The sequence below is a fragment of the Chelonoidis abingdonii genome, chromosome 1 (genome assembly GCF_003597395.2).
Source record: "Chelonoidis abingdonii isolate Lonesome George chromosome 1, CheloAbing_2.0, whole genome shotgun sequence".
Taxonomy (NCBI): domain Eukaryota; kingdom Metazoa; phylum Chordata; order Testudines; family Testudinidae; genus Chelonoidis; species Chelonoidis abingdonii.
In genome coordinates this window covers 311,749,872-311,764,087 of record NC_133769.1, presented here as the reverse complement: position 1 = coordinate 311,764,087, position 14,216 = coordinate 311,749,872, and the positions used below count along the sequence as shown (strand labels likewise).

General features: G+C 39.9%; 1 protein-coding gene across 2 annotated transcripts in view; it reads left to right on the top strand.

The window, feature by feature from the left end:
• The window catches only part of NUFIP1 (nuclear FMR1 interacting protein 1), a 29,464-nt gene extending 16,093 nt beyond the window's left edge, over positions 1-13,371 (top strand). Inside the window, exons 7-11 of one of the 2 annotated variants that reach the window (XM_075061573.1) lie at positions 2,709-2,815; positions 2,915-2,974; positions 4,699-4,833; positions 6,539-6,780; positions 9,978-13,371. In XM_075061573.1, the coding sequence (XP_074917674.1) occupies positions 2,709-2,815; positions 2,915-2,974; positions 4,699-4,833; positions 6,539-6,780; positions 9,978-10,313 (880 nt within the window). In that variant the 3' untranslated portion in view covers positions 10,314-13,371. Of the gene's footprint in view, positions 1-2,708; positions 2,975-4,698; positions 4,834-6,538; positions 6,781-9,977 lie in introns of both variants that reach the window. The other variant, XM_032781752.2, reaches the window with a different exon arrangement.
• Positions 13,372-14,216: the final 845 nt, after the last annotated feature.

Below are 14,216 nucleotides of genomic sequence, written 5' to 3'. Positions count from 1 at the left end.
CCCAGACCGGTGGCCAGGACCCGGGCAGTGTCAGTGCCACTGAAAATCAGCTCGTGTGACGCCTTTGGCATGCCTGCCATAGGTTGTCTACCCTTGATGTAGACGAAGCTTCAGAAGCCACTTCTGTCACTTATATCTCTGGTAGCATCTCAGATTGCCTTTACTCATTTCTTCTGGCCCATAGTAAAGCCCGCTGCTTTTAAAGAAAAAATATGGGATTCTCCTTTAATGGGGAGGAGGGGTTTGTAATTGCAGGGGCACTTCAAATGTGTTTGATTCTCAGTACTAGTTGTGAATTTAAAGCGTTGAATGCATGAAAGCAGCCATTAAGAGACTCTCCTACTTGTTTAGTAACTAAAGTTAAAAGTGAATCTGGCTTGTCAAAGTAACAAAATCAGTGGTATTTAATAATTTTTGTTTTTAACGCATGTGGCTTCACTAGTGAGCAGCCCTTAGGGGTCACTCAGCAATTATACTTAAATCTCTTACTTCCGGTCAGAAGAGTGATCAGAAAAATGATGTAAACTGTTTCCTGTTTGTTCTAACTAAGTGATCTCTATAACCCTGGCTTTCTTAAAGCGCCTCTTTCCTAACTGTTAGTATTATAAACTCAATCTGCTGCCCAAAAAGTTGTAATTTTTTATGTGAATGTCAACAATAAAAATCTGGAACTGGGTGCTTAATCTTGCAAATTTACTGTTGTGTGAAACAGAAGAGAATTCAGCTTGCTCTCTGGAAGCTTTCCTATGGAGGCAAATAGCTAAGTAAGATTTTTTTTCAAAAGCATTTGATACTTCTATACCACCTCTGAATTCTGGCCCTCTGAAGTGCTTTGCAAATATTAATTCTCAGCATCCCTATGGAGTAGAGTAAAGATACAGAAGGACCACTTCACCTATCACTTAAATGTAGCTACTTGCAGGGTGGAATGTAGCAGCTGGTTAATACTGCACAGTTATGCTGTAGTTTGGAACAGGAAGTGAAGAATGCATTTGCTAATAGAAGCAGCAGATGAGAGCAGAAAGCAGTTTCCAAATTGGAATTTGACTGGGACATCTAATTCTGGTTCTTGAGAAGTGCCCTGGGTTTTTAGTGACCGCAAGTGGTCAGGGCCTTGGTTTTATGGCACCTCCCGTGTCACAGCCTCCCTTAACCCATGAAACATAGGTTAAGTGTTGCTATTTGTTAGAGGAGTGCCTAGACACCCCAAACTGAGTTCATGACTCTGTTCTGCCAGGCACTGTACAAACACGTAGTAAAAGATAGTTCCTGCCCCAATGAGTTTACAGTCTAAATAAAGGCAAAATGTGGGAGAAAGTGTTACCTCCATTTAGTGGATGGGGATCTGGTGCGCAGAGAGGTGAAATGACTTGCTTAAGGTCAAAGGAAGAATGTGGCACAGCCGGAATTGAACTCAAATTGCCTGAATCAGCTGGTTTTAGGGAGAAATTTTTGCCCTTTGTATGGTATTTCAAAATTTGTCAGGTATTAGAAAGCTTCCTCTAATGTGCTCTGTGGATTCAACTGTTGGAGCGTTGGTAGTGAATAAAATGAACCATTTGGTCCACTCTGGTATGGGAATTCTTGTGTTAATATAATAGTCTGGAGGGGCAATTAAGCTCCTGTCAAAACACTAAGTAAATTATCACTTAGAAGACCCCTTCTCGGCAGGCGTGGATTAACATTTTTATAGGAGCTCTTCTCGCTGTAACCATGGTCTAAACAGATTTCCAGCATTTTGCCATAATCTCAAATATGTAGATTTTGAGGCTCATTTGTGATTTGTAGAATTAGCATACTATAGCTCTGTCTTTAACTTACTTGTATTAAAAACACAGTTCCATGTTTCCCTGATATAACTCGAAATATCCTGCTCTAAAGGAGGAAAATTGTTGTCCCCTTCCCTCACTAGCAGTCCATTCTACCTCTGCACCCTTTCCCCTCCCCTACCCATATGTGTAAGCAGTCATTGCAACTGGAGTGATAGGTTTGTCTGTGTCTGAGGCTTCAGTATTCTGCAAAGTACTGTAGCAGTATATGCTAAAACTAAGGTGACTTCAGTAATGGGCATATGCTGATGACAGATTCTTTCCTTTCTGTTTTTCTGCCTTTGAATGGCCTTATTTCTCTGAATGAAGAAAATGTTGACTTTGTAACGTGAAATGAAAAAATCTAGGACTGTTTCAACCACTATGTTGGGAATTAAGGAGCTTGTCTAGTTTTGTTCTTATCTCACCAAGGTCATTCCTTGTCCCATCCCCATGATCATGTGTGTTTCTCCATTTCTCTGTCTCGCTTTCTTTGTAGTCTTTTTTTTTTTTTTTTTTTTTTTTTTTCTTTCCTCATGTTTGTGTCCGGCATAGCTTCCTCTTCCTTCTGTCATGTCTCAGTTCATTGTGCCAATAGCCAAATGAGAATTATTAACCCCAAATAAAGCACTTGTAGATAGGTGTTCTAGTAAACTGCATTTGGCTACTAATATGCTGAAACTGGTGGATTAAAACATTGAAGCAGGGCAGAGCAATGTAGCACAGAGAAAGCTGAAGAATGTTGTATTGAAGGATAAATTTTCCTCTAATCTCTTGGCTGCTATAGTGTGCAGGGTTTTTTAATTTTGTTGGGGGGAGGAGGGGGTGTTTACGTTGATTAGTTTCATTTTCTTTGTGTGGTGCCATTTGTGTGAGAATTTTACATTTTCTTTCCTCTAGCAAAATGAAGGGAATGTGGAAAGCTCCACAAGATGAAGAGACTTCTGGATGCCAAGGAAGACAGAAGAAGAAGCAGAAGCGTCAGTTCTGGAAGAAGTTTAAGAAAGGTGATGGAGATGATGCATCTCCGCTGAAAGCTCAAAATGCAGCTAGTGGACCAGAAAATCATACATTTGTTAAGGAACCTGAAAAACAATCTGTTTCAGATGTGCAGACCTGTATGAAGGATGTGGATCCACTTGGCATTCTGGCAAATAGTGATGCTGGTAAGATGAGGGGAGGAGCTTGGAGAAATCTTTTACTTTAGGGGGAATTAATGTTACGTAGCTAACAGCTTTTTAGGAGAGCTGGTAACTTGAAAAGAGCTTGTCTTTTCAAAAACTTCACACTTGGTTTGGAAAATGCCACTGATAAGTGCTCTCTCATACTTGACAACTCTTCTATCTGCCACTTAAAAAATTGTTAGGACTTCCTTGAACTACGGCCAAGGCAATTCAATGGTTGGTTAGTCATAGAATTGTTGCTGCCAGCTTCACTAAAGACCCTTGTACCCAGATTTTCATTAGAACTTCCTTTTGAATGGAAATTTCTGCTAAGAACATAAAATGTTGATAGAAGAACCCTAAAACTTTTTCCTCCCGGTCAGTGATTTGGAAACCCTGCCACGGAGAAGTTTGCGTACAGTATTACATGTTCTACAATAAATAGATTAAAGGGACAGTGTTAACCTAAATTTGGTCCAGAATTAACTATTGTAAAAACAAACTTTGATTTAAAAACAAAGGAGTAGAAATGTTTTCACCCAAAAAAATTGCTTTAAAAAAAAAAGAAAGTCCCTTTATGTTTGAAACCAAATTCTGCTGTTCTGAGAACCTAAAAGTGAAACTGACTTCATTGTCTTAAGGTGAATGAAATGTAAAAAGTAAAACAAATAGTGACAAACTGTTCGTTTTTTATAAATTTTCATGTTTAATAATCCAATGTGGGGTTAATACATGGGCAATACAGTTGTTACAAAATCCTGATTTCAGCTAGTGTTTCTTTAATTCTTGTGATTGAACCGGGCATTCACAAAAACTTTTAACACACACCTTTCTAATAATGTTACCAATAGGGTTTTGCATGGTTTTTTTCCCCCAAAATTTCCATGTAGGTTCCATGCAAAAGAACTGACATGTATTAGCCTTCTGGTTAAATGCCAGCATTTGAGTATATCTGTGATGCCTCCAAAGGAAATGGTGTCTCATGGTACATATAGCTTTGCATCCCATTAAATCTGTCTGTGATCTTAACTGTTTACTTTGCGATGCTTTTAGTAGATTTTTCCCTTTTGCCCACTAGCAGCTATTCATAAGTCATTATCCTGTACCTTAGCCCCCTGGTATTATTCTGTGTTATCGTGAACAACTTGGATTATAAACTCTTTACTCACTAAAGCAGCATGCATATAGATGGCGCTAAATACATATTTTTAAGTAATCAAGTTCCCCGAGATCTCATTGCCATAGTCTTATAAGCTTGATTTGAATGTCCTTTAGAGTGATGTCACAATCTCAAAATTTCTTCCCCTTGGCAATTCTGATTTTAAATGTAATTAATTCTCCCCCTATAAAAGATTAATTTCTGTACATATTTATCAACTGACTACATCCAGGAAATCTAAACAAGTTTCTCCCTCTCTGCTATTTGCAATTAATAGCAAAGACTGTAATTAAATTCACTATATGAAGATGGAGCCAAAAGCCCAAGTCCTTGTTCAGAGAAATCAAACTTTTTTTTCCCCTACGACCTTTGTCAGGGCTATAAATTGGTATTTAGACAACTCCTACCCCTGAATGCTAATGGAAAGGAAGTAACATGCATTTTATCAAACAATGGTGTGGAATAACCTTGTCCAGTATTGGATGCATATTCTCTAAGAGAAGGTATAGTGACAAAGCTGGCTGTCAACATATAGGAGCACTGAAAGGTCTTGGTACTCTCTTTGCAGAGTCGGACAAGGATGGAGCAGCTGCAGAGGATGGAAAGTTGGGACTGACTGTCATTCCGAAGCAGGTAACCTCTGCCCTGAGTTCACTGGTGACCAACTATGGCAGCACGTCAGATAGCGAGAGCGAGCCAGAGGGTGAGTTGGGGTCTTACAAGCTTTTTTTTTTTTTTTTTTTTCTTTCTCTCTCTCTCTCATGAACAGCAAAAGCATTCAAAGTGTACCAGAAAAGACACTTTGTCTTCATATAAACATCAATATGAGAAGGAAGGTGGCATGCAGTCTGGGCACCTTGCCTCTCCTGCCATCCATCTTCCCATAGTCTTGTCCTCATTTATGAATATGTAAATTTGCAGCTTTTTATATTCAGAGACTTACATTCTTAGATCTAACCAAAGATATAAACGCAACATTTACTGGCTCTACTTCCAGGGTGTTCATGAGTAGGAAAACATCCTCGTTCCTGGCACCTCTAGCTGCTGGTGGAGTAATTGAGAGCAGCCTTGGATCTGCCGTTCTAGCTTGTTAGGCAGTGAGGGAACATTGTGTTATAGGTAGAATGTCGTGTATCTCAAGGGGGAAGGTTTTCTGCTGTTATGCTTGCAGTGCTCTCTGCTTTCAGTGTACTTCATACGAACACAGACACAAATGGAGGATGAAAAAGGTAACGTGGGATGAATAGAAGGATGGAAAAACCCAGTAGACTGCACTGAGGCTACTCTAAGAGCAACTGTTGCTCCCTGGAGGAGAGACCACTCATTATTTATATTGCAGTAGCAACCGCAATGTACCATTTGTATACCCAGGATTCACTGAGTGTAGAACATTAGAATTGCTTACAAGATCTGACTTCTGATTTATCTAGTTCATAGCTTGTCTATTAATAATCATTCTCTTTTTTTATACTACATTCCAGAGTTTCCTCAAAGGGTGACAGGTTCACAATATTGTTCTTCTTGTTTTGTTTCTTCCACCCCATGTTACGTGTCCTGTCCTGTCCTGTCCTACCACTTTTTCTGAGATAAAGGTGGAGATGCATCCTCTCCAAAATGAGCATTGATAACTCATAAGGGGAAAAAACAGCCTTAAAATCCTTACCCTAAAATTTTGTTTGGTGAAGAGAGCCAGGAATGTGCTGTCACTCACCCTGTGAGCTAATATCCAAGCTTCTAGTACTTTCTACATAAGTGCGCTACCACTGGAGATTCTTGTAGTGCTGGAAGACTGAGTGCACATTCTGATTTAATGCAGAGCTCATTCCTTCCATGGTCCCCATTACAGTAATATCTGAGCACGTCACAATCTTTACTGTAGTTATCCTCGTAACATCCCGGCGAGGGAGGTAAGTGCTATGACCACCCATTTTACATACCAGGAACTGAGACACACAGACTGAGTGACTTGCCCATGGTCATAGAGGAAGTCTGTGGCAGAGCAGGGAATTGAATTTGGATCTTGCAGGTCACAGGCTAGCACCTAACCACGGAGCCATCCTTCTTGTCCATGTATTTCACTGCAAACCTGGGTTATAAAGTGAAAGCAGTGTGCTCTGATGTATGGAGCATGGGACTAATTGAGCATGGGACTAATTGCAAGACAGACCCGAGTTCTGATCCAGACTCTCTCTATTGACTCTCTGATATTGGGCAAGTCACTTAATTCCTGTGTGTTTGTTTTCTCTTATGGGAATGGGGATAAGATCCCCTCCTCTGTAGAAATCCATGATCATTAAAACAGGACATGCTAGTACCAGTTGTAGTAACTAGGTGAGCTGTCAGTACAGAGATATGTGATTGTTATTTAGGACTTTGAGAGTTTACAGTTTTGTTCTTTCTTTTTTTAGAAGTTCCTGCCAAGATTGTAGCAAAAGCTCTTAAGGAAAATCAGACTATCCTCCGAAATATCCCTCAAGCTTCAAATATCCCTCAAAGTCCAAATAGCGCAAACCGCAAGGAACGTGCAGAATTTACAAGTGCAACGTTGGCGAGCTCAAATGCAAACAAAGGGCATTGCAGAGGTTCTGACAGACGGAGGAAGAAGTCGCTCCCTGTACTGCCCAAACGTCGTCCAACGCTGCTGGAAATGGTAAGGGACTTCTCTCTCTCAAATAATGGCTGCCTGCCACACAGAGGTCTTACTTTAATTGTGCATGAGTCATATTACAGTATAAAGCTGTCTATATTAACAGCAGCTCTTTTAAGGTGGTGGCTGGATGAACATGCAGTTCAGCAAAAATGTTACACAAATATGTAAACAGATTACTGCATGGTATTGTTCAGATTATGGCTTGCTTTGGTGAGCCAGAATTGAAAATTTAATCACATAGTTAGGAAGCTACACTAAGGGCAAAATTATTTATTTATTCATTTTTTTTTTTTTTTTCCTCTCTAAAGATTCACATTATAAATCATGCTTGCTTTTATGTGGTCCAGTCATTATTCGGATTCCTTTCTCTCCTCCCTCTGCCCCCTTGATGGGGCACAAGGCCACCATCCAGTCTGTCTCAACCAGAAGCGTGGTACTCACATCCTCACTCAGTGTAGGGCCTCATATCAACACCTATCTCTAATCAGCTAGAATGGTTGTCAGGGAACATCAGGCATCCTGTCCAACCCTCTTCTCTCCTTCTTCCCCATTTGGACATTAGAAAAAACTTTGACTATCAGGGTGGTTAAGCATTGGAATAAACTTCCTAGAGGGGGTTGTGGAATCTCTGTCATTGGAGGCTTTTAAGAGCAGATTAGACAAAGACCTGTCCGGGATGGTCTGGATAATACTTAGTCCTGCTATGAGGGCAGGGGACTGGACTAGATGGCTTCTCAAGGTCCCTGCCAGTCCTATGATTCTATGGTCCCCTCCTGCATACACAGGCATCTTCTATGTAGAAATATAATTTTCACTGGTTTGCAAACTGGCCTGTATATCACTGGTGTTCTGAAGATTTAGGTGAAGCCTCCTGGACCAAAACAGTCTTCATGTTGCAGCTTTTCTTTCTAGCTGAGGATGAGTCTGGGGTATGCAGAGGCTATTCTGACAAACTAAACTTAAGCAAAAAAACCCACAACGGCTTTCATCCAGCACATTTGCTCTTTACATTTTTCTGGCAGATTCAGCTGTCATGTCATAGAGTTTAAGGCCAGAAGTGACCGTTATATCATCTAGTCTGTCCTCCTGTGTAGTACAGGTACTAAATTGTTGTGTGCCAGAGGCAGAGAGTGAAACAGGCGAGACTGAGGTGCCACCAATGCCCCAGGCCTCTGCAATGGCAGGGAATAGATTAGGTGAGATAGGATCATCTGGACATAACAGACGATCGTTACTCCATGCGGCAGAGGAAGGTTGGAAAAAAAGCAACCCTGATTCCTTTCAAGCAGTACTGAAATTGGAGGTGTGGCAGTGCTAAGGATGGAACCAATCTATAAAGCAACGTTGGGGATCAGAACAGCAAGAACTGTGCCTAAAGGAGGACTGGCTACTAATGTCAAGTTCTGCCACCAGAGAGAAGGAATAAACTGCATAGATATAATATGTGGGCTGGGGATCTTAGGTGGATGGAACAGATGTTTAATTGTAAAGCATATTTATTTTTGTCTTCTCACTTTCATATTGTCCTAACATTACTTATTCATGTGTTAATCACTATGGTTGTAGCAGGAAAAATGTAGATTGGAGTGGGTGTTTGTGATGGGAGGCATCCAGAAGAAGATTGCCACTGTAGGAAGTGGTCTGTGGTGTGAAAATTCTGAGAATCCAAGTCAGAAAGTCTGTTGAAAACCTGCCCACCCCCCTCCCTCCCTCTGAAGTGATTTGCTTACTGAAAGAACATGCTGTGTGTGAAATGATGTGGCTTTTTTAAAAGCAGATCTTGTAGTGGTGCTGCAGAGCTTTCTGTTGGCATTCATTAAATCAGCTTCAGTATGCCCAGGATGTTTATCATAGTCCCATGTATGACAATGTATGTTTAGATACATTTATAGCATACAGGCGGACTGAGAATAACAAAACCTATACGTCCTATTTCTTCCAATATTTGTCAATACATACAGCAGGATAAAAAGGTGTTGTGCATCTAGTTGTTCATATGGTTTAAATATAATGAGCCAGATGGCCAGTTAACAAACTTTATTAAAGGATGATTGTGCATCCCATCTGCTTCTTCATGCCACCACGTGGGAATTCTGCAGTTACCTCAACTACAGCAACAAGAATGTTGTTGCACTGTCCTCACGCTGTGTGTGTGTGTGTGTGTGTGTAAAATGATTACAATAAGCTCCACCAGCTGAACTGACTTCAATCATATCAAGAATTTGATGTATAGGGAAATACCAAAAAGTGTAACTAGTTCATTTTATGGACTAACTACTTGCAACTCTTTTTTTAAAAAGCTAGTCTGGATAGTAAACACCCTTTTAAATAGCTAAATAGACTTTTTTGTTGGAAATAAATTTATAACAAATTGCTTCCCATCAGATCTTATATGCCAAGTTCAGCTGAGTGCAACTTTTTACACTAGTTCTTTTGTAAATGATCACAGTCACAGATTTAACCCCCTACTTTATACTCACATCTTACTCAGCAAAGTCCACTTACTCCTAGTTTTCACGATGCCAAAAACATCCTACAGTCTTCCAACTGTTGTATAAATACTAGTTTAACTTTCTTGAAGCATTAGAAGGAGTTCAAAGAAAATAATGCCTTTAGCAGTCTAGTGAAGAAATGTATTTTTTTTTTTCTTGAAAAAATTAATGGCATTTGGATGTATTAATTTTTCTGCCAGGTAGGTTAAACTGGGAATGACAGCTTATTCAAAAGGATTTTGTCAGATTCAACCAGCTCTAACGCAGTGATAAAACTATACCCCCCGATTCAGCAAAGTGGATAACTCACATGCTTTAGCAATTTGAAGTCAATGGGACAAAGGTGCCTTACTGAATCTGGGTCGTAATGTTCACATACTAATTGAAACTTCACATCTTCCAAAGCAGTGTATTGCTGTTACAAGTCTTGCAGCATCCCTGGAAAATAATCCCGTTTTACAGATGATACTCTTTTTGCCAACACTCCACAGTAAATCAGTGGTAGAGTTGAGACTGGCTCCAAGTCCTGAATTCAACATAATAGGGTAATTTCTCCTGCCTCTTTACTTCCAAATCTTGCTTGCAAACCTATTATATACATTTGCAAACACATCTAAATTAGCAGTGTCACCATACCTTGTTTACTTGGCATCTGTTACTGACTAGGAGAAAGAAACCTGAATCATTTTCTCTTTTTCATTCCAGTTATTAGCCCAGGACATACGACACGAAAGGAATGTGATTCTGCAGTGTGTTCGATACGTCATCCGAAATGACATGTTTGGACTTCACTTAAAGACAGAACCAGTAGCTGAAACTGACAGTGGACAGGCTTCTAGAGCTGCAGCGGAGTTTTTGACAGACAGACCTGATGAATCTAATGTTTCTTGTAGCTCTGACCTTCAATTAGCAGAAGGAGAACAAGATGCATTATTTATAGTTCAAAGTGAAAAAGGAGCTATAGGTCAGGCGTCACAGATGATTCACTATATAGATGAGGAGACATGGGAAACGCCAGCAAGACAATGTGAAGAAAACTGACATTTATTATGGTATGCCTGTGTCATGGAGGGTAAACCAAAGGCTCAACTTTTATATTTCACTGAAATATTTTTTGACAAACAATAGAATAGAAAAAAATAAATCTTAACTTTTGTATTTTAAGAACCATTAAAACCACTTTTCAGAACACTCTACCAGAAGTGACCCTTTCCTTGTGGAAATTGCATCCATTTCAGATGGCTTGTTGCCTTCCACTTGAAAAGCTCAGTGTAATGGAGCATAGTTACATCTTTCTTCAGTAGCAGTGTTTGTTTGCCCATGGGATTGAATTGAGGACTCTTCATTACAGAATATGCCAGTGTTTTAAAACCATAATCAGAGCAAAATTTTGCTGTTGATAATAGTGCTCTCTAACTTGCTCACACAACCAGTTGTCACTGGAGAGTTAGTGGGCCTCTGAATGTTTTGGAATAAATTTTTTAATACATCTCTCAGCTGTTGTTGGTTTAAAATTATAAAATTTATAAAATAGTTGGTTTGGCTCTAAAACTTTCACACTGAAATCTACCACTAGTACAATAAATGAGTTGAGCAGAGAGAATGGAAGCACAGTTAAGGTGGTGGCAGCTTTAGGTGGGGAGTTAGAGAGTAGAAAGTTATTCGTTAAGTGACAAACCAGTAGCTACCTGCTACCTTTTATGCATCCTTTAATAACTGCCTGTAACTTTAGACATAGCTTTACCTCAAGCCTTAACTGCTGTGGCTGGTCATTGCTTGGCTGAACTAGCTCTTGAAATGGATCCTTATTGCTTGTAGGAATGAGTGCTATATTTTACTGTGTATTTAAATTATAATTTGGAGTTAAGGAAACTTCCTAGGATGAGTTTCTGTTTATCTCCCCTAGTTAATATAAAATTAAGACTGTTATCTGGCATTCTATAATCTGTTTTTTCTGATTCATTTTTAAAATGCCAGTGACACATCCCATGGATTTCCTTGGAATTGTGCTATTAATGTCACTCGTACAAAATGTTCATTCCTCTCTGCGGTGCCTGAAGTTATAAATCTCATACAAGCTTTCATGAGCTTTAAAGTTGCATTAGTTGAGGATTTAAAAATAAATTCACCACCTTTTGGTTAAATTGTGTATACATTTGTCAGGTACCGTCTTGTGAAGTTCAGCTGTCAGTTTGTCTCACTCCCAGTGGAAATATGAAAGTGACTTCGTCTGCTTAAAAATAGTTCCCCACATTCTGTATTTTAGCCACAATTATTACATATCGTAGGCTCAGTTTCTAAATTAAATTGCCTTCTCAGGAAATGCATTGATCTTTCTTTGCTTTACTCATTCTGGTACAAGTACACCCCTCTATGTAACCTGCGGAATACTAAGGACTGTAGGGTTTTTTTGTATTATCCAATAGCTGTATGTATTAAGTTATCTTGTTCAGTTTTTAAAACCCTTGCCAGTTTTGTGGAAATAAATCTTGTTCATGGAGTACAAGAGGCAGGGAATAGCTGAAAAATCCATCTTTACTGCTCTACTATATATAGCTATGCTGTATACTGTGTTTGTAAGATACTGTGTACATTTTATGGAATTATATAAATATTAGCACTCATGTAGGAGGGTGGTGAGTCCTAGGAATGTGTATATGTAATAGATTATTAAATACAGCAATCATCAACTTGTTATATATGTACTTGCAAGCCAGATGACTCATCCTTCCCGTGGTGGTCCCACATACCATCACTTCATTTTATTGCCTTGAGTGTGGCTCTTACACAGTTTACTGCAGTGAAAAATAAACAGTGAAAATTTAGCTAAGGAGATTGGAACTTTTACATAATTTGGTTTCTGGATACACTTGTATTCAGTCTGGGTGTAGGGGGTTGGGGGGGAAGGGGTGTCAAATCAACAGTTGCATTGGTGTAATGAACAAAAATGAGCAAGTTAGGATTACTACAGAATTGCCCTTTTTTTTTTTTTTTTTTTTTTTTTTTTAACTAATCCACTTCTTAAAGTCCTGCTCTTGTTCCTATTAAAATTTGTGGCAAATCTCCCTTTGCAGAGGGAGATCCTATGTGAGGAAGGCTCTGCTATGAATTGCTTGTACCTCTGTTCCCTGATTTAAGATTATTAAAATTCTAAGTATTTCTCCTCTCTTCCCTCCGTGCCTCGCCTCCCCTTCCCCCCCCCCCCCCCGGGTTGTGGTGGGCCTAGGGGCCTTTCTGGGAAAAAACATTTAACATAGAAGGACTTCCTGTCTTAAATCAATAATTCATTTTGCATTTGTGGTGTTTGTACTGCATATATTTAAAACTGCCTTTTGTGCTCCAGGAATGAGCTGCTTCTGCTTAATCTAAGGGGAGATATGTAAGTTGGATTAAACCAGGAATAGCAGCCTTTGTCTGCATACAGAAAACCTGACTTTTTCACTTTGGTTCCTTTTGTAGGTCAATAGGGAGTTTCACCTGACATTCCAGAATTAGCTTTCCTAATTCCTTTATCAAGCCTTCACATTACTGCTGTAATTTCCTGTCTTATGTCAAGCAGCTTCAGTTTTGCTTCTGTGGCTTTGCGTTTTCTTTTTGTATCAGAATATGACTATGAGTTTTTTCCTCTCACTTGCATTACGATACCTGTCTGTGGCTGTGTAAGAAATAACCAGTGGCATTTTGAATCTGCAGAAGTTGATTTCTTTATTATACTATGCATAGCCTTTAATTGTTTCATTATTGATTTTGGTTGGATTATGGCATTACTGTTTGAAAAATGGAGCTTTCAGCCTTTGTGACTTACATTGGTTAAAAATACTCAACATTTCACTGTCTCCCCACCCCTGCTTTGGTAACTTAGCTACAGAAGATGTCTGATTTAAATTCATGACCCTTCTTTTAAAATTCCATGTTTCACTTACTAATCCAGGAAAAACTGAAGTCTGTTTTTATAGCTGTCTAAACCTTAGTCAAGTTTGTGAATGGTGATGTGACTTAACAGACAACTGTTTTGTTTAAACAATGCTTCTCATTTATGGGATGGCTTCTGTCTGGGAAGGGAATAAAGAAATGAACTTTGTGGCCTTATATTACTGAACTGTAAGCATCTCCTTGTGATTTTGTGTTTACGTGAAGGTTCTTGCAGCTCATCTATACTTGTGTTGTAGCAGTTCTAAAGTCGCAGACTTCGGATAAAAAATGGTACAGAACCATGTGATGGGGTGTACCAACCCTGCACTCAGTTAACGGGAATGGACCAATCATTGTGGGCCCAGGAGGCCATGCTCCCTTTACCCTGCTGCGCATGCTCCAGGTGGAAAAGCCAGAAAAAAGGAAGCAGCCCAGCTCAGTCGGGGCTGGCTGCTGAGGAGGAAGGATGTGTGCTGCAGGCTCCTCCAGAGGTGCTGAGGATGCTCCAAGCAGCAGAGCTCATGGACCCAGACTATAGCGCAGATGACTTACTGACTGCAGAGACTGACGGGGACACCAGGGCACCACCAGCGGAGGAGATGCCAGGTGCAATTTTTAATAGGAAGTGACCCAAGGGAGGTAGCGGAAGCCGATGCCTAAATCCTTTGCGAGGAAGTCCCCGGCTTCCTAGGGCCCTGGGTCAGAACCCGGTAAAGCTGGAGGGGTTGGGTTCCCTTACCACACTCCGCAGGCCACTAGGTGTGGCTGCTGTTTGCTCTTGCCCCACTGCTGCGTTGCCTATCCGCAACAATGCAAATGTGCTCACCTCTGTTCATCATTTAAACCCCATTATCCACAAGATATCCATCGAACTTACAGATATAAAATCTTTTATGGACAAAAATGCAGGTCTTGTAATCTTTTTTTAGAACTAGTGTAGAATATGTTGGTGATTCGTCCTGTTACACATGTAGCAACCCAGCCTTCACTGGGTTTTACACACCTACAACTGATACCAGTATCTAAGTGGGT